At 43.1% G+C, this 21,757-nt stretch overlaps 1 protein-coding gene across 4 annotated transcripts; it reads left to right on the top strand.

Moving 5' to 3' along the window:
- The first annotated feature begins 1,742 nt into the window (after window positions 1–1,742).
- Window positions 1,743–21,418, top strand: LOC129168166 (N-acetylglucosamine-1-phosphotransferase subunits alpha/beta-like). 4 transcript variants are annotated; one of them, XM_054753120.1, is made up of 19 exons: window positions 1,749–1,887; window positions 2,686–2,780; window positions 2,918–3,037; window positions 3,619–3,821; window positions 4,093–4,157; window positions 5,647–5,781; window positions 12,516–12,677; window positions 12,760–12,969; window positions 13,198–13,368; window positions 13,586–13,709; window positions 13,789–14,054; window positions 14,126–14,325; window positions 14,395–14,614; window positions 14,688–14,801; window positions 14,918–15,003; window positions 15,079–15,177; window positions 15,260–15,427; window positions 18,853–18,939; window positions 19,011–21,418. In XM_054753120.1, exons 1-19 carry the CDS (start codon window positions 1,762–1,764, stop codon window positions 19,012–19,014), a joined length of 2,655 nt encoding a protein of 884 aa, XP_054609095.1. In that variant the 5' UTR covers window positions 1,749–1,761; the 3' UTR covers window positions 19,015–21,418. The 4 variants fall into 4 exon arrangements, with proteins under 4 accessions (XP_054609096.1, XP_054609098.1, XP_054609095.1 ...); XM_054753121.1 differs by lacking the exon at window positions 2,686–2,780 and having other exon boundaries at window positions 1,743–1,887; XM_054753123.1 differs by lacking the exons at window positions 2,686–2,780; window positions 2,918–3,037 and having other exon boundaries at window positions 1,743–1,887.
- The last annotated feature ends 339 nt before the right edge of the window (window positions 21,419–21,757 follow it).

Below are 21,757 nucleotides of genomic sequence, written 5' to 3'. Positions count from 1 at the left end.
CAACCTGTTGTTAAATAGCTTTTCAATAATTATGGAAAATTGTGGCAATAAGAAGATTGGTTGTTTGTTTGTAAATTGATGTTTGCCTCCATTTTTGAAAATTGGAACTACTTTAGCTGTTTTCATTTTGTTTGGAAATTTACCCTTCTGGAAAGTTACTGATGTACGTCAGTGGTTCTACTATCTCGTCAACGACCTTTTTTATCATTTCCATTTCGATACCGTTACAATCAGGTGATGTTTTTGCTTTACATTTGTTAACAATATAAATGATTTCCTTTTTTTTTTTTACTTCATTAAGGAACTTGGAATTCGGATTCCTGTCCATAGTTTCATTCCATTCCTCCCCTGACCAGAATTTTGGAAGCTCTTCTTCCAGTTTTGGTCCAATATTTACAACCATAAAATAATGAGGGTAATCTGCTTTCTTAGCACTATTCCTTATAATACTGTTTAGGATGCCCCAAGTTGCTCTAATGTTGCTTTTATTCTTGTCTAATAATCGACTATAATATTCTTTCTTACACACTCTCAAGATTGTTGTCAACTCATTTTTATATGTCTTATATGTTTTTTCTGCTTCTTGAGTTTGTTGACTGATACATTTCCTAAATACTGTATTTTTCTTCTTACAGGTATTTTTCAGTCCTTTTGTCATCCATGGCTGATTGTGTTTCTTTTGCTTCTTGGACAGTTCTTATCATAGAGCTTCATATACGTGTTTAGAAAGTGTTCATCAGCTGCTTCATCAGCTGATGATCAGCTGATTAACAACCTATTTCACTTTAATACTTCTTTGCAATAAATTGCTGATTCTGATTTTTTTGTCTCGCTGCCATTTCTTCTTTTTGCATTTGGAACTTCTACTTAGAACCTCCTTAAGATCCAACAGGGCAAAATGTGCATTCTTGACATTTTTCAACTGGCCTCAAAATGTTGATCAGGAGTGTATTAACGGTCTTCACCTTCACTGACGAACTGACACTGGGGACCACCACATCCTCCTCCATTGTCTTCAGCACCATTGGACGATGGACACTGCCTTACGCTGGTTTCACTCCTACAGTACCTCATGGGAAGGACCGAGTTTGTAGCCTTGGGAGAAGCTAAATCCCGAACCCCCATGGCTAAGTGCTCGGTCCGACCCTCTTCATCATCTACATGCTCCCCCTCTGCCATATCAACAAGTGTGGGATTTCATTTCATACTGTAGCTACGCAGACGACACCCAACTTGCATGTTAGGTTAAATGGCGACTCTAAATTGTCCATAGGTATGAATGTGAGAGTGAATGGTTGTTTGTCTGTTTGCCCTGCCATTGACGTGACCAGTCCAGGGTGTACCCCGCCTCTTGCTTGAAGTCAGCTGGGATAGGCTCCAGCATACCCGCGACCCTCGTGAGGCTGAGCAAGTCTTTAAAGCCGCTTGCTCCCCGTCTGTGGAACACCTTGCCAGACCACCTTAAGTGGATGCTTTTACAAAAAGGCATTGACATTTCTCTTTAATGAAGCATATGGAAAATCCTATTTATTATTTTTATTATTTATGTATTATTATTTCATGATTACTACAACAGATAAAAAGGATAATAGCCTTCATATATAGCCACAAATTAAAATGGAACAGCTGTGAACAACTGACATGTTGACATGTCTCATCGCCTACATGCAGACGATGCCTTTAGGACACACCCCTTCTTGTAGGTGATGTCCCATTCCTGAGTGCTTCTGCTCATTCGGCAAGATGGCAGTTAGGAGAGCCATGAGAGTCATCAATGTGCTCATGCTTCAGAGGCAGACTTGCACCAGTCTGTCCCTGCGATATAGATTTCTAGTCAACTGCGGGGCCCTGATCCTTTTCATGGTGTTTGTCCACCAGATAGGGGAGGTGAGTTTACTTTTATTTGCAAACCTTCCTAATGCGGTAGTCCACTCAATGGTTCAAACATATTAATAACGGGATCCTTCTTACTGGACTGCTCGTCCTCACGAGGGTTGTGGGTATGCTGGAGCCTATCCCAGCTGTGAGAGGCGAGGTACACCGTGGACGGGTCGCCAGCCAATCGTAGGGCACATATAGACAGACAATCGTAGGGCACATGTACACAAACAAGCTTTCACATTCACATTCGCACATATGGACATTTAACTCCATATTTTTGGAATATGGAAGGAAGCCGGCATACCTGGAGAGAAGAAACACAACTGGAATCCAATAGATAATTGTGGTGCATTCCAGAATCATGCTGAACAGGATATTACATACATGACTGTTTTACATATTTCAGAGAAATATTATTACTATGAAGCTCATGCACACACTCTGTTTTAATGATAGCAAATGTTCTTCATCTGCAATTAAGAACAAAAGCACCTTCTATAAAACAGATCATTTAATTTTATGTACCTTAACTTTGAAATTATGGAAAATGGTGGCAATATACCTCATTTCTCAGGTGTTTTACTTTAGTGTTCATAAAGTTGGTATGGTTAACAATGTGTCCAACGGACCACAGGTTCGATTCTCCCAACCTTACAAAGCTGCTCAGTGTATTTCACTTGTGTGTGTGCAGGTGGTGTTCATCACTTTGTTAATTACCAGGGTCAAACTGCATGAAATCATGCGGTTAATGTAGAGTCATCACAAAATAACATACTGTATATAACATGACTGTCATGCATGCAGAAAGTTGAAACGTGGAGTCGGAACCAGTCTCGCCACTTTCATGAGGTGTTTGAGCCGCATAGTCACATTCAGAACTGTACATCATTCCACAGCAGGTGAGAAAACAGCCTAAAGGAAAATGGAGAGAAAAGTGGCGTATCATGTGACAAACACACCTACAGCTGTGCACACCTGTGTAATGCAGACCAACTAGTCCTAGCCAATCGCTAGATTTCTTCTGCCTCTCTTGCAGAGAGTGCACACCCATGCCAATCGATCTGGTGTACACGTGGGTGAATGGCACAGACGCGACCCTGTTGAGCAACCTGGCAGTGGCCAAAGAGAAACTGGCGGAAGAATATCGAGCTCTGAGGTGGGTGAGAGTGTATTGTTGGTTTAGAATTGGAGATTGCAATCTTTTTAGGACCAAGGACCACTTACAGGAGATACAATTGATATAATACCAATTTATATAACAACAAATAATAACAAATAAGTCTCGATGTGCACATCTGTTTTACATGAAGTTGTACTGTAAATACCGGAATTTCTGGTCACCCTGTGGCATAAACGATGGTGCAGCGAATTTATGGCAAAAATAACTACAGTTCCCATGATGCTTGGAGTGCAGATTCAGGAACTAGTGAAGTGGACGCTAATATAACATTTTTAAGTCTTATTAAGCGATCGTGACAAATATTAAGTAAGTTTGATCAAGTGTAGAATTACTACAGCTTTTGTTTGGACTGCTTAGACCTCAGCAGCTGTTGAACTCCGACGAAAAAAGCGGCCCATGTCTCACTCATCGGAGCTAACAAGTGACGCTGGCCACCACTTAAATTGATTTATTGCAAAAACACATTTGCGGGTCCCGAATCTATGGCTGGTGGACACCAGTTTCAGAATCCCTGCTTTAGATGAATCACTACTGACTGACTGCAAACTTGTTTCCAGAGAGAAGCCAAAATGCCCGCTGTCTCAATGCATTTCGGCACCCATGCTGGTGCTTGATCCTGCCCTGCCAGCCGGTATCACCGTTCATGAGCTGCCCTTGCTGTGGCCCTCCCTTTCAAATGCAAAGGCGCTGCTGCAACTCAACAAACCACTCCAGCCCTCCAACGCTGTCTCGGTGATCATCTTCCATTCACAGGCTGACGGTAAAAGTTGTGAACTACAACAGAATTGTAGTTATAATCGCAATGGTATCACTACAATCAGTGCCTTTAACAATCATACGATTGTCCACAATAATAATATGCTAATGATATTCTATATCAGTGAGTCAAAGCTGTGAACTTTTGTTTTTCACTGTCTTGCTTGAGGGAACCTTCGAACAGGTTCATCTACCAGTTCTCTCAACACTCGGCTGCTTCTTGTGTTTATGACTAACAAAAATAATAATAGATCTTATGGTGGGTTGTCTTCCAGCTGATAAGATTTCGACAGGTACGCTCAATGAAGACAAGAAATTCTTCATCTCCAACTGTTACCTGGTGAGTTTTTCTTCTCAAGGATGTTGTCCTGATCTTTGTCAGGGGCTGTTCACATGAGAATGTTTTCAGGTCAAAACAGAAAAGTATTTTACCAGCCTTTCATCAACACAGCCACAGCATTCTGGGTAGGCGTCTAGTCTCGACTATCGATGGGATTATACCAGGATCGTTCAAATTTTTAACTTTCGATTCCTAGTTTCGATGCCCAGTCCGCAAAATAACCTCAAAAACCAATGAAGAAGAAGACTGTGAGCACCAATGAAGACGAAGCGGCTCCAATGTCTGGTTTAACTTCATAAAATTTTGTTTTTTTTTAAAAAGGGGTCATCTTGCTACTTCTGCAAGGGTTTCAGGATACCCCCTGATGTCGTGGAAGTTTGATGTAAATAAAGGACGGGAGCCACGACTGCAGAATTCATGTTTATTCATGCTTGTCGCAAAAGTCAGGAGACCTTCTCACACCACACAACACACTTCCGGCCTTCAAAAGGAGAGTGATGTGCACTACTTCCTGTTTATTTGTGATAACAAAATAAGGGTGTCATATAAAATAGCTCACACCAACATTGAGGCAACAAAGCATATTTCTGCTAATATGGTAGCTAAAGACTCATAGCTCACAGACAAACCTTTTACAAGTTGTTTGATATTGTGCACTGAGGTTAGTGCATGTTTAAGTGCCCCCAGCACACTCGCTAACACATAAACAACATATGTGCAAATGTTTTTCCATGAGCTTTTTAAAAGTAAACATCTTTTGTGAAAGTGTACTCCTGTGAAATTTAATCTGTCAGAAAGTCATAGTAAAGTTGATAAAAAATAATTTAAAAATTAATGTGGAAGTTCTGACATTTCATCCACAAACTGTGGTTCACACCTTCATATAGATCATGCAAACTTTTATGACCCTGCCTCTTAAAAACATCGCAATCAAGAATTGTTAGGAACTGGAATTGAAACGAGGATTCTGAATCAGAACCGGATTGTTCAAATTCAAAAGATGCCCAACCCTCATTCTGGGTGCGCTGAAATAGTATTTTTTAAAAACAGAATCCTGAGTGAGAAAATCTGATAACGCCAGGTTGTTGTTACCGTGTAGACAAGCATACCGCTGCTTTCTGAAAACGATGACGTCACTGCCCTGTCGCCGCCATGTAATCACAAGAACCAGAGGGAGCCCCGCATTTGAAACAAAAACAAACCTTGCTGCCCTCTATGAACTTCACCTGGAGCAGAGACGCATACACATTCTTGTTTTTGTTTGTGTGTAGCAGAAGACAACGGACTTAAGTGCATGACGTCTTTCTTCTTATATAGTTTGCGTGTCATGTGTTCTCTGTGGCTGTTTACAGTGCCACATGGAGGTATGCCTTATGCATTACATTGTTTTCACCCAGTGACCCGACTTGAAACTTTTTTCAACTCGACAAAAAGAAACAGGAGTTTCTCAGCATTATGTTACCACTTGCTTGTGTGTTTTGTTTTCCAGACCACAGAGAAAGAGGCTCCGGGTGTAATACCAATGAAGACCCTGGCCTTTATGAGTGGATTCCCGGGGTCCTTCAAGGTGTCAGAAGAGCTGCGAGCCAAATTGCCCACGGCCATCATGGACAAGATCACTGCGGTAAAAACTGCTTGTCCATCAATGTACCATGCAAATATGACCCGTAGTGGTACAGAAAATGCACAGCCAATTTAGGAGTGCTACAACTGTTTTTATCAATCCACCAAAACATATTCATAAAAGCAATTCAGTGTTGTTTTTGGCAGCCATTTTATTTTCAGTCTTAGTCTTTTGGATGAAAATTCTTCTGGTTTTACGCACATTTTAGTCAGTTCTATATGTGGTAGTTTTAGTCCACTTTTAGTTGACAAAAACAAAAAAAAAATTACTTTTAGTTGACGAAAACAAAAAAATGTCTAGTTTTAGTCAGTTCAGTTTTACTAAAAAAACAATTTGCAATCAAAAATAGGCATAGCATATCTTAAAAAACATAACATACACACCTGGAAGGAAGTAGAGAACATAGTATGGCGCGCAAGATCAGCATTGGCCCCTGGAACAAATGGAGTGTCGTATAAGCTTTATAAGAACGCAACAGATGTTGTACGCTATCTGTGGAGGCTCATGAGGATGGTATGGCAAAAGGGAATAATATCCAAGGCGTGGTGAAGGGCTGAAGGCGTGCTAATTCCCAAAGAGAAGGATGCAGCAGATATTAGTCAATTCCTGCCAATCTGCCTTCTCAACGTTGAAGGGAAAATCTTTTTCATCGTCATAGCACAGAGACAGTCCACCTGCCTGGAGAAGAACAAGTACACTGATACATCTATACCGAAGGCCGGCATCCCTGGGTTCTCTGGTTGCGTGGAACATACCAGTATTACCTGGCACCAGATCCAAACTGCTAAGAAGGACAAAAGAGACCTCCATGTAACCTTCCTCGACTTGGCTAATGCCTTTGGATCAGTTCCCCACAACGTCCTCTGGTAATACTTCTTCCACGTTCCATTATCCATCACTGCTCTAGTGAAAGCCTACTTTGAAGACCTGTAATTGTGCTTCAAAACAGCTGACTACATAACATCATGGCAGCGTCTGGAAGTAGACATCATGGCAGGCTGCACAGTCTCACCCCTGGCATTCACAATGGCCATGGAAATCCTCATCAGGGCCTCTATATGGGTGGTGGGAAGTGAGCGAACAAAAAACGGAACCTGCATTCCACCTATTCGAGCATTCATGGATGACATGACCATACTGACCACTACTGCAGCATGCACCAGGCGACTACTTGGAAAAATGCAGGAGAACATCAGATGGGCCCCGATGAAAATCAAGCCGAATAAGTCACAAAACATCTCAATAGTCAAGGAGAGCTTAAGAACCTGAGGTTCTGCATTGGTGACGAGTCAATACCGATGGCGTCAGAGCAACCCGTCAAAAGCCTGGGCAGATGGTACAATGCAAGCCTCAGGGACAAAGACCAGGTGCAGGTATTAAGACAGGACATCACCACCAGTTTGGACACCATCAACAAGACAATGCTGCCAGGGAAGCTCAAACTATGGTGCCTACAATTTGGACTTCTTCCTAGGGTAATGTGGCCACTCACGATCTATGAGGTCCCAATAACAACGGTGGAAAAGATGGAGCGAAACCTAACTTTGTATGTGAAGAAGTGGCTTGGGGTCCCACGGTGTCTGACCAACATCAGCATCTATGGCAAAGGAGTCCTTGAACTACCTATCACAAGCCTCACTGAAGAATACAAGTGCTCTAAAGTGAGACTACAGATAACATTGAAGGACTCGAGAGATCAGACCGTCAGAAATGCTGCAAAACCTCTGTCAACGGAAAGGAAATTGACGTCAGCCCTGAAGCACAATGACATTGTGGGAAATGTCCAGCTGGGAAGAGGAGGATTTGGCATTGCAGTGAATAAATCAACTTGGCACAAAGTTTCAGTCTCACAAAGGAGGAAAATGGTGGTAGAGGAAGTGTGCCTTCAGGAGGAGGCTGATAGAAGCACAAAGGCTGTCTCTCTTCCCAAGCAGGGAAAATGGATGAGGTGGGAAAGCGTGGAGAAGAGAAACATCACCTGGAGGCAGCTCTGGGAAATGGAAGCAAGAAACATCAGCTTCATCATAAGAGCTACAGTATATATGATGTGCTCCCATCCCCGAAAAACCTTCACCCGTGGTATGGCGAGGACCTAACCAGCACCCTCTGCACAAATTCAGCGACTCTCAAACACATCTTGACCAGCTGTAGGACCAGACTCACACAAGGCCGCTACACCTGGAGGCACAATCAGGTCCTCAAGAGTCTGGCAGAAGCCCTTGAGAGCAAGAGGAACACCATCAACTCTTTGCCCTTGAGAGTTGCCAATTCCATCTCTGTGCCAACATTCGTTCAAGAGGGACAGAAAGAGCCTAACCACCCAGCTACCAAACCAGAAACTGGACAGCTAGCCATGGCAAGCAACTAATCTTTGCCCCAGAGATTGCAACCACCACCCTCAGGCCAGACTTGGTGCTATGGTCCCCTTCACTAAAGGTGGTCTACATCATAGAGCTCACGGCCCCATGGGAGGATTCCACTGAAGAGGCCTACGAACAAAAGAAACTGCGCAACACAAATCTGACAGCAGATGCACAACAACGAGGATGGAAGGCTAAGGTTTTGTGGCTTCCTTTATTCAGATTCAGATTCAGATTCAAGAGTTTTATTGTCATGTGCATGGTAAAACAGCAGTTATACCATGCAATGAAAATCTTATTCTGTTCATACTCCCAAGAAAAGAAAGAAAACACAAGAAAGAATAAGAACATAAGAAACATAAACACATAAACATATATACCAATAAATTAAGCAACAACAACAGAAGAGACATTAATACAAGCAAATAATACAAATAAATAAATAAATAAATAAAGTGCTATGAGTGTGTGCGTGTGTTGCGTGCGGCGTGTGCGAGTGCTTCGTTGAGAAGCCTGATGGCCTGTGGGTAAAAGCTGTTTGCCAGCCTTGTGGTCCTGGACTTCAAACTCCTGTAGCGTCTGCCTGACGGTAGGAGTGTGAATAATGAGTGTTGTGGATGTGTGCTGTCCTTGATGAGGTTGTGTGTAGGACTCTAAATTTATAAATGTCTTGCAGTGAGGGGAGGGCTGCCCCAACAATGTTCTGTGAGGTCTTGATCACCCGCTGGAGTGCCTTCCTATCACGTGTTGTACAGTTACCGTACCAAACAGTGATGGAGGCGGTAAGGACACTTTCGATAGTGCATCTGTAGAAGCAACTCAGGATTGTGGTGGACATGCCAAATTTCCTCAGTCTTCTCAGGAAGTACAGTCTCCTTTGGGACTTCTTCATAATTTGTTGGGTGTTGTGAGACCAGGTGAGGTCCTCGCTGATGTGTGTGCCAAGGAACTTGAAGGTTTTCACCCTCTCCACCTCAGTCTCATCAATAAACAGGGGTCTATGCGGCTCCTTTTCCCTTGTTCTTGGGTCGATGATCATCTCTTTAGTCTTATCCGTATTGAGAAGGAGATTGTTATCACGACACCAAGCTATGAGGTCCGCCACCTCTCTTCTGTATGATGTTTCAACACCACCAGTGATCAGTCCGATGACTGTAGTGTCATCCGCAAATTTAATGATGCTGGTGTTGTTCTGGGAGGCCACGCAATCGTAGGTGAAGAGCGTGTAGAGGAGTGGACTCAGCACACACCCCTGTGGGGTCCCAGTGCTCACAATTCTTGAGCTGGATGTGCGATTGTGGACTCTGATTGACTGGGGTCTGCCTGTGAGAAAGTTAAACACCCAGTTACAGAGGGAGGGAGACAGGCCAAGTGTGAGGAGCTTATTTGTGAGTTTGTGGGGGCAGACTGTATTAAAAGCAGAGCTATAGTCTATAAATAGCATTCTGACATATGTGTCCGGGCCCTGTAGGTGAGAAAGGGCTGTGTGGATGGCAGTGTTGACTGCATCATCCGTGGACCGGTTCTGGCGATATGCAAACTGTAGAGGGTCCACAGTTGCCGCCGGGATGCTCTTTTTGATGTGGGTCATGACTAATCTTTCAAAGCACTTCATAACAATAGGAGTGAGTGCTATAGGGTGATAGTCATTCAAGCAGGTCACGGTGCTCTTCTTGGGTACGGGCACTATGGTGGTGGACTTAAAGCAGGTCGGTACAGATGCTTGTGCAAGCGACAGGTTAAATATGTCAGCAAGCACATCAGCTAGCTCTGATGAGCAAACCCGAAGTGCACGTCCTGAGATGTTGTCTGGCCCTGCTGCTTTTCGTGGGTTTGTTTTGTTTAGAACCCTGCGCACATCAGCTGATGTCACCATGAGAGGTGAGTCCTGTGTGCTCCCCAGGTTCAGCCACCCTCTCTGCTCATCAGGAGTTTGGGTGTCAAAGCGGGCATAGAACTCGTTCAGCTCATCTGGAAGTGTGGTTTGGCTGGACGTGGCTACGCTACTCTGCTGTCGATAGTCTGTGATGTGCTGGAGCCCCGCCCACATGCGCCGAGGGTCTGAGGTGGAATAGTAGCCCTCCAGTTTCTGTCTGTACTGTCTTTTGGCCTCCCGTATGGACCTCCTCAGGTCATATCTGGCCTTTTTGTAGTCATCAGCGGTGCCCATGACAAATGCAGTCGAACGAGCACGTAGCTTAGCCCTTATATCACAGTTCATCCACTGTTTTTGGTTAGGGTATTTTCTGTAATACTTGGTGGTGGTAACAGTCTCTATGCATGTGCTAATGTAGCCAGTAACAGCAGAAGCATATTAATCCAAATCAACAGTACAATCTTCCCTCCCCGCTGCAGTTTTAAACACATCCCAGTTTGTGCAGCCAAAGCAGTCCTGAAGTACTTGATCAGTTTCTTCATTCCACACTTTAACTGCTGTACGTACAGGGGGAGCTTTTTTAAGAAGTTGTCTGTATGTTGGATAAAGGAATATGGAGAAGTGGTCGGCCTTTCCAAAGTGGGGTCTTGGAACAGCCTTCAAAGCACCTTTCATGTTGCTGTAGACTTGGTCCAGGATGTTATTTTCCCTTGTGGGAAAGCTCACATGCGAGCAGTGCTTTTCCATCGTCTGTACGTCTGTGCACCACTGTTTATTTACGTAAACACAGACGCCGCCACCTCTGTGTTTACCAGACACTAAAGTCCGATCTCCCCGGTAAGCAGCAAATGATTCCAACTGGATCGCCGAGTCCGGTATATCATCCGTCGGCCAGGTTTCTGTGAAGGTGGGGACACAGCATTCCCTGATCTCACGTTGAGCTGTAATCCTTGCTCGTAGTTTGTCCATCTTGTTTTCAAGAGAGCGGACGTTGGCTAGCAGCAGGCTTGGTAGCGGTGGCCTCGTCGCTCTAGCTTTTAGCCTAGCATGCAGGCCGGCTCGCTTGCCTCGTTTACGCCTCGGATGCTTTGCTCGCCGGGTATTCAGCTCACCAGGCCCGCAGGCTGCTGCGTTCTCTCGGCGCAGAAGAAAGGCAAAGTCTGAGAGGCTAAATGAAAGTTCATGGTGAACCCTGCCGATGTTCAAAAGTGTCTCTCTGTTGTAATGTACTGCGTGAGTGTGTTGAATGTCCAAAATGAACAATAAAATAGCAAAAAATAGAAAAACACAGGAGAGTGTCACAGAGACGTCTGCCACGGAGGGCGCCATCTTTGATCATCTGAGACAGATGATCATTTATCATTTATCATCAGTCTTATGAAAGACCTTGGCATTCATGGACAGGCTCTGCGACAGACAATAAGATCTGTCTATGAAGTAGCCGAAAGAAGCAGCCAGTGGCTATGGATCAAGCGCAAAGACACTTGCTGGGTTCAAAGCAGAGGGTGGCACGCACCTGGAATGCCAGGTGTTGCTGATAAGCTCTCTGGAGGTGTCATAGGCCTATCAGTGGGCCTATCATCAAAACACCAATCAAGGAGGTTACCCACCTGACGACCCTAAAAAAGTTTTAAACCCACGCCCTTCCTTCCTGCCCTTACCCACGGGTGGGGTGTGGGGAAAGGGGGGAGGCTGAGTGAGGACCCGGTGGGCGGGGCAGTTTTTTATCCCAGGTCCGGACCTTACTGCCTAGCTCATCTTTTCCACTTTCCAGGCACTACTTTACTCATGATTGGGCATGGGACATTTGGACATTGGCCGAAAATCCATGCATGTTCTACAGTCACACACATGTAAGGTAATGATTTGATGTTAGCACAACAAAGCTAACTTTAGCCTGAAGTTATCACCAGGATTGCACCAGGGCTTACGTGGAAAGCTTTAGGCTTACTATGAAATTTATCCCATGCCAAATGTCGAGTGACCTTTTATGTATACTCACCATGAAAAGAATGTTAGTGTGAGGAGCCACGTTTGCCACCATCTCTCTGCACAATGTATTCAGTTTTTCTTTCGGATGGATTATATTTGCTCCCATTTGCCACATTACCGGCCACTGGTGTGTTGAGCAGGAAATCCACTGCATGCTAAGCTAGGATGTTGCTACGTATTAGTTTTGAACTCAAAGATTACACACACAATAGGCAGAAATGTCACGCAAACGTGTGATAGACAACATGCACGAACATTTTCGTCCAGTCTTGTCTCGTCTCGTCAACACAAACTCACACACGACTCATCACGTTTTAGTCATCAAAGAGCCTTGTTTAGCTTGTCACCGTATCGTTTTCATCATGAAAAAAAGGTTTGTCAACGAAATAATTTAATCGGTGATGAAAACAACTCTGAAGCAGTTGGACAAATTGTCATCACAATAACACAAAATCAGTGTCTATCTGTACTGTATATTTCTTCTGTATACTCTATGTCTTCCCCAGTTTGAGTTGTACCCCGAAGCCAACATCGCTCTGCTGTACCTCAAAAGTCCACAGGATTTTACTAATCTCCTCCAGGAGGCTAAAAATAATCTGACAGTGGATGGGAAGGAGTTGGCCATCAGCCCTGTGTACTTGTTCTGGAACATGAGTGCCATCATGAAGGTTGTTTACCATTGCAAACTACAACTTCACTCAGTAACATGTGAGAATAATAACCCCCTGACAGCGTTAAACCTTTTGTCAGTTTTCACAGATGCCATCTGTCCCAATAAAAGAAGGGCCAAGAGATATTCTCACAACCAATCGCTTTGAAGACAATGGTGCACTCTGCCATTCACTGCGCTCCGTGGAGAAATACGCCCCGTGGGTGCGACATATTTTCATCGTCACAAATGGGCAGATTCCTTTCTGGCTGAACATGGAGAATCCCCGAATTTCAGTTGTCACACATCAGGTAAAATCTGAGCCTCTAACACTCCCATTGCTCAAGGCAAGAACTCTCAGTAAAAGTCACTGAATCCGAATTGTGGTGGTCTCGATTTTGGGTATCAATATGCATGGATGTAAAATAAAATCACCTCACCTCTGGTAGAACTGGTAGAACCTTTGTGCGAGGTAAATGGTGATGTTTTCAAATCATGTATTTGAAAGGAACACATACAGCAGCTATTCTGAATTGCAGGAAATCTTCTTGAACCACGACCACCTCCCCACCTTCAGCTCCCCTGCTATAGAGAGCAACCTCCACCGCATCCCAGGAATCTCTCAGAAGTTCATTTACCTCAACGATGACGTGATGTTTGGCAAAGACGTCTGGGTAGACGACTTCTACACCCCATCGAATGGGCAGAAAGTAATCAGAATAAACACAATGGTCAAACATTTGCATAAAATGTACACCACTCTTCTACATCATGTCACTAGGGTGACAACATACTGTACCTGGTCACAAGAAAGCAATTTATTTCAAGGGTAAATTTGTGTAGATTATGTCTTAATGGACAGAAAGTCACTACTTCTGATGTGCAGTGTGATCACACTAAGACAACTGTTTACTTACTTCCCTGCAGGTCTACCTTACCTGGCCTTTCTCCCATTGTTCCAAGGGCTGCCCAGGAACCTTAATAGAGAATGGGAAGTGTAATCAAGAATGCAACAACATTGCCTGTGACTGGGACGGAGGAGACTGCAAGGGTAGAGCGATTAACACTGCACTGCCCTATTGTATCATTCAATTTTAAATTATGTTTTATTGCTTTTATGACTGGTGTAGCAAGGAAACACAGGTCTGTACGCAGTGCTGGCAATGGGGAGGGCATTACAACGATTGGTGGTGAGCTTCCTCAAGATAGCACGGCCCAGGCAGCCTCCCAAAAACAAACACCAGAACAAACGTTTTTTATCTTGAATGAGGACAAGAGACGTTCTGAAGTGGAAGTGTCCAGTGCTGCTGCATCTCTAGTGAGGGGGAAGGTCCAGGAGTTTGTCCCTTCTGTTGAAGGCTTTCTGTTCTGGGAGAAGACCAAGTACCTCCAGGAGGTAAGTGCAACGTGCATCTCAAATTTTATACTTTGCATTGTGTAATCACATAGTATCCTTTGTGTTAACAGGAAGATGAACGTCTACAGAGAGTGCTAATGTATGAGACCAATGGTGCAGCCATTGGCCGAAAGCTGCAGAACAGTTTTACGGAATCGCTACGATATGTTGACAGGCTGTACAACCGCAAGTTTGGCATCATGTCCCGAAAAGCTATCTCACATACGCCCCACATGATTGACAAGTTTGTCATGCAGGAGCTGCAGGACATGTGAGAACATGTTTTGATGTCAGGACTTCAAAGGGATGACTTCTGAGGTGACACTGTTTTTTCTTGCAGGTTCCCAAAAGAATTTGAGAAGACCTCCAGCCACCATTTGCGCCACTCAGATGACATGCAGTTTGCCTTTTCCTACTTTTACTTCCTGATGAGCGTCAAGCAGCAGGCTAACATTTCAGAGGTGTTTGACACAGCGGACAAAGACCAGTCTGGTGTTCTGTCGGATAGTGAGATTGAAGCCCTCGCCATGAGAATCCACAAAAAACCGCTCAAGCCTACGGTTGGCCCAGTCATGAGAAAACTTGGACCAACAATGATTTGTGATGTCCATTTTTTTCTGTGGTTTCTTCTAGGACTTGAAAAGTTTGGATAATGAATTGATCACCTGCTCTAAAACGCTTCCAAATAAAGTCACGCAGAACCACCGAGTGAAACACAGTCAAGAGGTCTACATTGACCAAAACATGGTCAGCCATGAACACCTCCATAGCTTAGAAAATCCAAAAATTTATTTTAAATTAATTTCGTTTTGTAGATTTTTAGTTATAGATATTGAAAGTTCTATGGTTTCTTTACTCGACAGCCTCAGATCACAAAAGATCTCCTCCTGAACTGCAAGACTGTCACAGGTCGCATTCGTCAAGCCTTCACAGACAAGAAGAAGTACAAGTGAGACTTTCACGAACAGCAAGTTGGAAAAAACATAATCTCTATTCTGTTGCTAATACGTCAACTATTCCACAGATATCAGATAATGGGGGAGCAGGAGATACATTTCAGGTTAATTACCAACAACATGGTGAGCGCTCTTCGTCACTTTAAAGAGGTTCGGGCCCAACCAAAGTGAGAAGAACCTCCAAACCAAAAAAAGCATTTAAACAGATTGCATTTTTAATTTGAAATGCTTCTGTGCTTGCTCCAACAGAAAGTTCATCTGCATGAATGATGACATTGATCACAGCAAAAGCAATGCCAAGGAAGTGAAAATTAAGCTGGCAGAATTCTACGAAGCCATGTTCCCACAGCCATCCCAGTTTGAACTGCCCAAAGACAAGACCAACAGGTTCCTGCACATGGATGAGCTCCAGAAATGGTAGGGACCATGATGAAGACATCAATTCAATTACATTTTGCAATTTAATTTAATTTTATTTATATAGCGCCAAATCACAACAACACATCTCTTGGCACTTTATACATGAGGTACCATAAAGCAACATGTAAAAACTGCACTTTTTTTCTACTGGTAAGAAGCAAAAAATCGGGGTGCGGTTTATACACGATGACAGGTCTGTGATGAGACGCAGAAATTGACAAAGAAGTCAATTTCTAGAAGTAGAATAGCCGTCTGTGGGTCAGACAGTTGCTTTGACTTTAGCGCCCTCTGCTGTACAGTTGCTGAAAATGCTAGTGTATGCAACTAACTTATCTGACGGCTGTCTGTATTTTCACACAGTAAAACGATCTCTATATACACTGAAGCTAACCTAAGCTTCCATTAAAACATTGCAAATGTAAAATACAATACAATGTTGGAGTTTATTCAAATTCACACTGAAGCAATGCAATAAAATAATAATAAAGAAAAAGAGAAGCAGTGAAAGATAAGATATCAAAACATCTCTGAAAATTGCAAATTTCTTTATTTTGATTTATTATTATTATTATTATTATTATTGTTATTATTATTATTATTATTAATCTGTGCTTAGCCATAATATTCAAGATCAAGATCAAGAGATCAAGAGAGTTTTATTGTCATGTGCACAGTAAAACAGCAGTTCTACTATGCAATGAAAATCTTATTCTGTTCATTCTCCCAAGAAAAGAAAGAAAACAAATGAAAGAATAAGAACACAAGAAACATAAACACATAAACATATATACCAATAAATTAAGCAACAACAACAGAAGAGACATTAATACAAGTAAATAATACAAATAAATAAATAAATAAAGTGCTATGAGTGTGTGCGTGTGTTGCGTGCGGCGTGTGCGAGTGCTTCGTTGAGGAGCCTGATGGCCTGTGGGTAAAAGCTGTTTGCCAGCCTTGTGGTCCTGGACTTCAAACTCCTGTAGCGTCTGCCTGACGGTAGGAGTGTGAATAATGAGTGTTGTGGATGTGTGCTGTCCTTGATGAGGTTGTGTGTTCTGCGTAGGACTCTAGATTTATAAATGTCTTGCAGTGAGGGGAGGGCTGCCCCAACAATGTTCTGTGAGGTCTTGATCACCCGCTGGAGTGCCTTCCTATCACGTGTTGTACAGTTACCGTACCAAACAGTGATGGAGGCGGTAAGGACACTTTCGATAGTGCATCTGTAGAAGCAACTCAGGATTGTGGTGGGCATGCCAAATTTCCTCAGTCTTCTCAGGAAGTACAGTCTCCTTTGGGACTTCTTCAGAATTTGTTGGGTGTTGTGAGACCAGGTGAGGTCCTCGCTGATGTGTGTGCCAAGGAACTTGAAGGTTTTCACCCTCTCCACCTCAGTCTCATCAATAAACAGGGGTCTATGCGGCTCCTTTGCCCTTGTTCTTGGGTCGATGATCATCTCTTTAGTCTTATCCGTATTGAGAAGGAGATTGTTATCACGACACCAAGCTATGAGGTCCGCCACCTCTCTTCTGTATGATGTTTCAACACCACCAGTGATCAGTCCGATGACTGTAGTGTCATCCGCAAATTTAATGATGCTGGTGTTGTTCTGGGAGGCCACGCAATCGTAGGTAAAGAGCGTGTAGAGGAGTGGACTCAGCACACACCCCTGTGGGGTCCCAGTGCTCACAATTCTTGAGCTGGATGTGCGGTTGTGGACTCTGACTGACTGGGGCCTGCCTGTGAGAAAGTTAAACACCCAGTTACAGAGGGAGGGAGACAGGCCAAGTGTGAGGAGCTTATTTGTGAGTTTGTGGGGGCAGACTGTATTAAAAGCAGAGCTATAGCCTATAAATAGCATTCTGACGTATGTGTCCTGGCCCTGTAGGTGAGAAAGGGCTGTGTGGATGGCAGTGTTGACTGCATCATCTGTGGACCGGTTCTGGCGATATGCAAACTGTAGAGGGTCCACAGATCTAGATGGCAAAGTTCAGATTTCTTCTTTATTCTTCTTTTTGAAATTGCTTAGGACCTTTACGCATGTTGATTTGAGATGAAAGAGTTGGCAAGCCTTTATGAACTAAAAATTTTTTTTTCCCCGCTGTGACCCTGAAAATGGGGGTGCGGTTAATACACGGGTGCTGTTTATACACGGTGCTTTACGGTAGATCTACAATCAAGCACCTCATAAATGAAAAGAGAAACCTACTGAAGCCCGCATAAGCAAGCACTTGTCGAGGGGCGCAAGGAAAAGCTCCCCCTGGGGAAAAAACCTTGAACAGAACCCAGGCTCTGTGGGATGGCCGTGCATCAGTAGAAAGGGGTCGGTCTAACTATATGATTTAGCAAAAAGGTGAGTTTTGAGTTTACTTCTAAATAGAGAGAGGGTGTCTGCCTACCGGATTGAGTCTGGGAGATGGTTCAATAACAGAGGAGCCTGATAACAAAAGGCTCTATTGGCCATTCTACTTCTAAAATTTCTAGGAGTTGCAAGTAAGTGTAAATCTGGGAGCACAGTGTTATACTGGGTTGATAGGGCACTAGAACCTCTCTCAGATATATTGGTGCCTGTCGATGTAGTGCTTTACGTGTAAGAACATTTTTAACAAAATTCTTAATTTTACACGTAACCAGTGCACTGAGTCTAGTACGGGTGAAAAATGATCACTTAATTTGGTTCAGGTTGAGACTCTTGCGGTGGTGTTTTGGACCAACTGAAAGGTCTTTAAAGATTTATTAGGGCAACCTATGAACAGGAGTTATAATAATCCACCCCGGAGATAAAAAAAAAAGCATGAACAAGCTTTTTGGCATCTAGTAGTGGCGGGAAATTTCTGATGTTTTTATGTTTGCTCAATGAAAAAATACAGTTCTTGACACTTGCTGTTTTTGGGAACTAAAGAAAAGATCCTGATCAAAGATGATGACAAGGTTCCTGACTGTGCTGTCAGAGGTGATTACAAGACCATCTAGCGCAGTTATCTCATTTGTAACATTGTCTCGGAGTAGCTGGGAACCAAGGACTATGATTTCAGTTTTATTTGAGTGAATAGTAAGACATTTGAGGTCAACCAGCTCTTGATGTCTTTGTTAGATTTCATTGATCAATAAAGTTGTGTATCATCTGCATAATAGTTGATGGATTGTTTTCTAATGAGACTGCCTAAGGGGGACATATAAAGGCAGTACAGGTCAGAGCACGGAACCCTGTGCATCAGCTCAGTCCCTGAAACAACGCTGAACAGAGAAGCTGGCGTGGATATACCATTTTTAACTATGTCAGGAAATCAACAGTCTTAAGTTGCAGTTGGGTTCCTTGAAAAATCTCCACAAACGTTTGTGCAGTTTGTAATGCTGCCAGCACACAAACATGGACTCATGGCAAAAACACTTCCTAATACTTTACACCACCACACATTTTCTAGGCAAGCTTACCAGGACAAGCTGAGGTTCTACAGATACTGTGCAATTGGGCTCCTCATCATCTTCATGCTCAAGTTCATCTCAAAAAGGTCAGAATCCATGCTGAGATTACTTATACATTTAAGGACAATCTCTCACACTGCTGGATTTTCTCCTGCAGATGACTTCAAGTACCAGAAACCTCAGCAAATGTGAAAAAGGCAGACCCCCCCAGTGCAGTGGAAAGGACCCAGCCTCAGAAGAAACCAAAGGTCCCTGTGCATTCAAATATCTTTACGTGGTGATGAACATTTTGAAGGAAAGGCCCAGAAGAAGTCCTCAAATGCACCTTTTCATCACTGGTGGCATTTGAGACGTTTACAAATCGACGTTACCATGTGAAGCTGTGAAATCTTTTGATAAACAGTCTCATATTTTTTCCATTCATCCATTTTCCACTCTGCACCCGCACAACTATCAACATTCAAGGAGATAACGTAGCATTTACCAGCTGCACGAGTGTTACAATATTAAAAATCACTCGGTACAATGCACTGCAAACTACAATCTTAAAACATACAGTGGAGGAAATAATTCTTTGATCCAAAACTGATTTTGTAGGTTTACCATCTTACAAATAATATTGTACAGTAACAGTCGATCGTAGAAAAAAAGAGCCTGAATATCAACAAAAAATCCTGACAAAAATAATTAAATAAAGGTTATAAATTAATTTGTGTTTTATTGAGTGAAATAATATTTGTATATGAAGTAGTATTTGTCCCCCAATCAAAACATGACTTAGTACTTGGTGGAGAAACCTTTGTTAGCAAGCACAGATGTCAGATGTGTCAGGTCACTAGAGTTGCGCACATTTCAGAAAGGATTTTGGTCCACTTCTCTTTACAGATACTCTACAAATTTGAAGGTTTTGAGGCTATCACTTGGGAACTTGAAGTTTGAGTTCCCTCCACAGATTCTCAATGGGATTAAAGCACGAAGACTGGCTAGGCCATTCCAGGATCTTAATATGCTTCTTCTTGAACCACTCTGCTGGTCCGTGTGCATTGACGGCATTGAGTGCAACTGCTCTCTTTAAAAGTACAGTCAAACCTGTCTTAGCAGCCACCTTTATAGAACAGCCACCTGCCTATAGCAGCCACTGAAAAATCCCCCGCAGCAAATTTACATGTTATAGACCCTGTGTATAGCAGTCACCTGTCCAACGCGGCCAGCGGCCACCCATTTTGTCTCCCTTGGTCAATTTCTGACCGCATATAGTGGCCAAATTACCGACTTAAGTAGAAGCTTCATGCACGAAAAAGTTTTGGTTTTCAATCAGTGAAGCCGTCATGTGTAGACTTTAATTACTGAGTCCGAGCTCAGTCACAATCATTCACAAGATCCACACAAACTGTCAGTTGTTCCACATAAAAAAGCCGTCTTCTTTTGAGCTTGCTATTTCCTGGTCAAACATGTAACTTTAAGAGCATTTGCACCAAAACATTACCGCAAAGTAGGCTGGGAACAGGACGTGCTCCCAGCGACGCTACAATAAAAAAAAACATACACTAGCATGCATGCGGCAGCGGGAGCAAAACTGAGTTCGGTTGTACTTAATTGAAGTATTTTAGAATGTACTCACGTTATTTTTCATCAATCCTCATCCACAAATCCATCAAAGTCCTCATCTTCTGTATTCGACACAAACAAAGCCGTCTTCTTTTCCGTTCGCTACTAGTCTGTTAACTTGTCAGTGTTATTCAGCTCCGAAGCAAAGAAGGAAACTTCTCCTGTTTCTTCTACCAACTTTATTTATTGAACGCGGCCACCAGACAGCAGCTCAGAACACACACACATCTCTCAGCATCGTCTCTCCTTCCTGCTTGCCCACAAGGCAAAGGTTAAACAAGCCCCACTACATAGCTGTCCAGCCAATGCCTGTAAGAAATGACACTGTTTATTTCCTGGTGTGCACTGGTCAATACTGTAATGCCGCTTGTTGTGGGGAAGGAGAGACTCACGTCGCCGATGCACTTTAATGGCTTTATTAACAGCGGAGAACACTGCAGGACTTTACATCCACGCCAACATAAACACACTTCCCAACTCTCTCCAAACTCACAGCTAGCACTGAGCCTAGCTCTCCTGCTCGGGACGCCCACCGTCACTTCCCGTCACTTCCTGATGAACTAAAGCTGTAATGACACTCTGCCGTATAAAAAGTAAAATATTAAAAACAAGCGTAAGACATTACTAGCACAGCTTTGTTCTGTGGGTGGTGGATATATTCTATCAGTTATTATTAAGCCTCTAGCTTCCTTTTAGTAAGTAAAAACCTCGGCTATGATTGCACTACATTGTCATGTAGACCTACAAAGTACACTTGGAAGAACAAGAGGTGAATAAATGTATTGCAACTGATGTGAAACTGATGAGGGGTAGGATTAAATAAGCTTTGCTTCTTCCTACTCCTTTTTGGACATGCAAAATTGTGAATTGTACTATGTGATGTGCTACTGTTTGACTCATATGCATGTTCAGGATGAATTAAAATCATGAACCATGAACCATGATAATAACAAGCCTAGTAGTGCTGTACAACTTTTATCCGCAGTCCGCAGTGCCCTCTACTGGTCAACATTATTATTATTTTTTTTTCCTCTACTGGTCAACATTCAAACTGGACGCCAACCTGTCTATAGAGGCCACCTGTCTATAGCGGCCACTTTTGCAGACTCCCTCTAGTGGCCGCTATAGACAAGTTTGACTGTATATAGGAGATGCTTTTTCATAAAATCTGACCAGGTGAAAATAGCAGCATATAAAAATAACCAATGTGTTCAACAACCCAGCCGATGGCATTTTGCCTTGGGGTATCTGAGTTTCGTGACGTAAGTCACACAAGCTGTACAATCATGTCCTTAC

Source organism: Dunckerocampus dactyliophorus, chromosome 15 (assembly GCF_027744805.1).
Source record: "Dunckerocampus dactyliophorus isolate RoL2022-P2 chromosome 15, RoL_Ddac_1.1, whole genome shotgun sequence".
Taxonomy (NCBI): domain Eukaryota; kingdom Metazoa; phylum Chordata; class Actinopteri; order Syngnathiformes; family Syngnathidae; genus Dunckerocampus; species Dunckerocampus dactyliophorus.
The sequence above is the reverse complement of the archived record's forward strand: the minus strand, read 5'-3'. Positions and strand labels throughout refer to the sequence as shown.

Coding starts and splice junctions, on each gene's coding strand:
- LOC129168166 (XM_054753120.1), top strand. CDS start 1,762: ATGAGAGTCATCAATGTGCTCATGCTTCAGAGGCAGACTTGCACCAGT. Junction 3,822..4,092: donor CTTCCATTCACAGGCTGACG/GTAAAAGTTGTG, acceptor GTTGTCTTCCAG/CTGATAAGATTTCGACAGGT. Junction 5,782..12,515: donor TCATGGACAAGATCACTGCG/GTAAAAACTGCT, acceptor TGTCTTCCCCAG/TTTGAGTTGTACCCCGAAGC.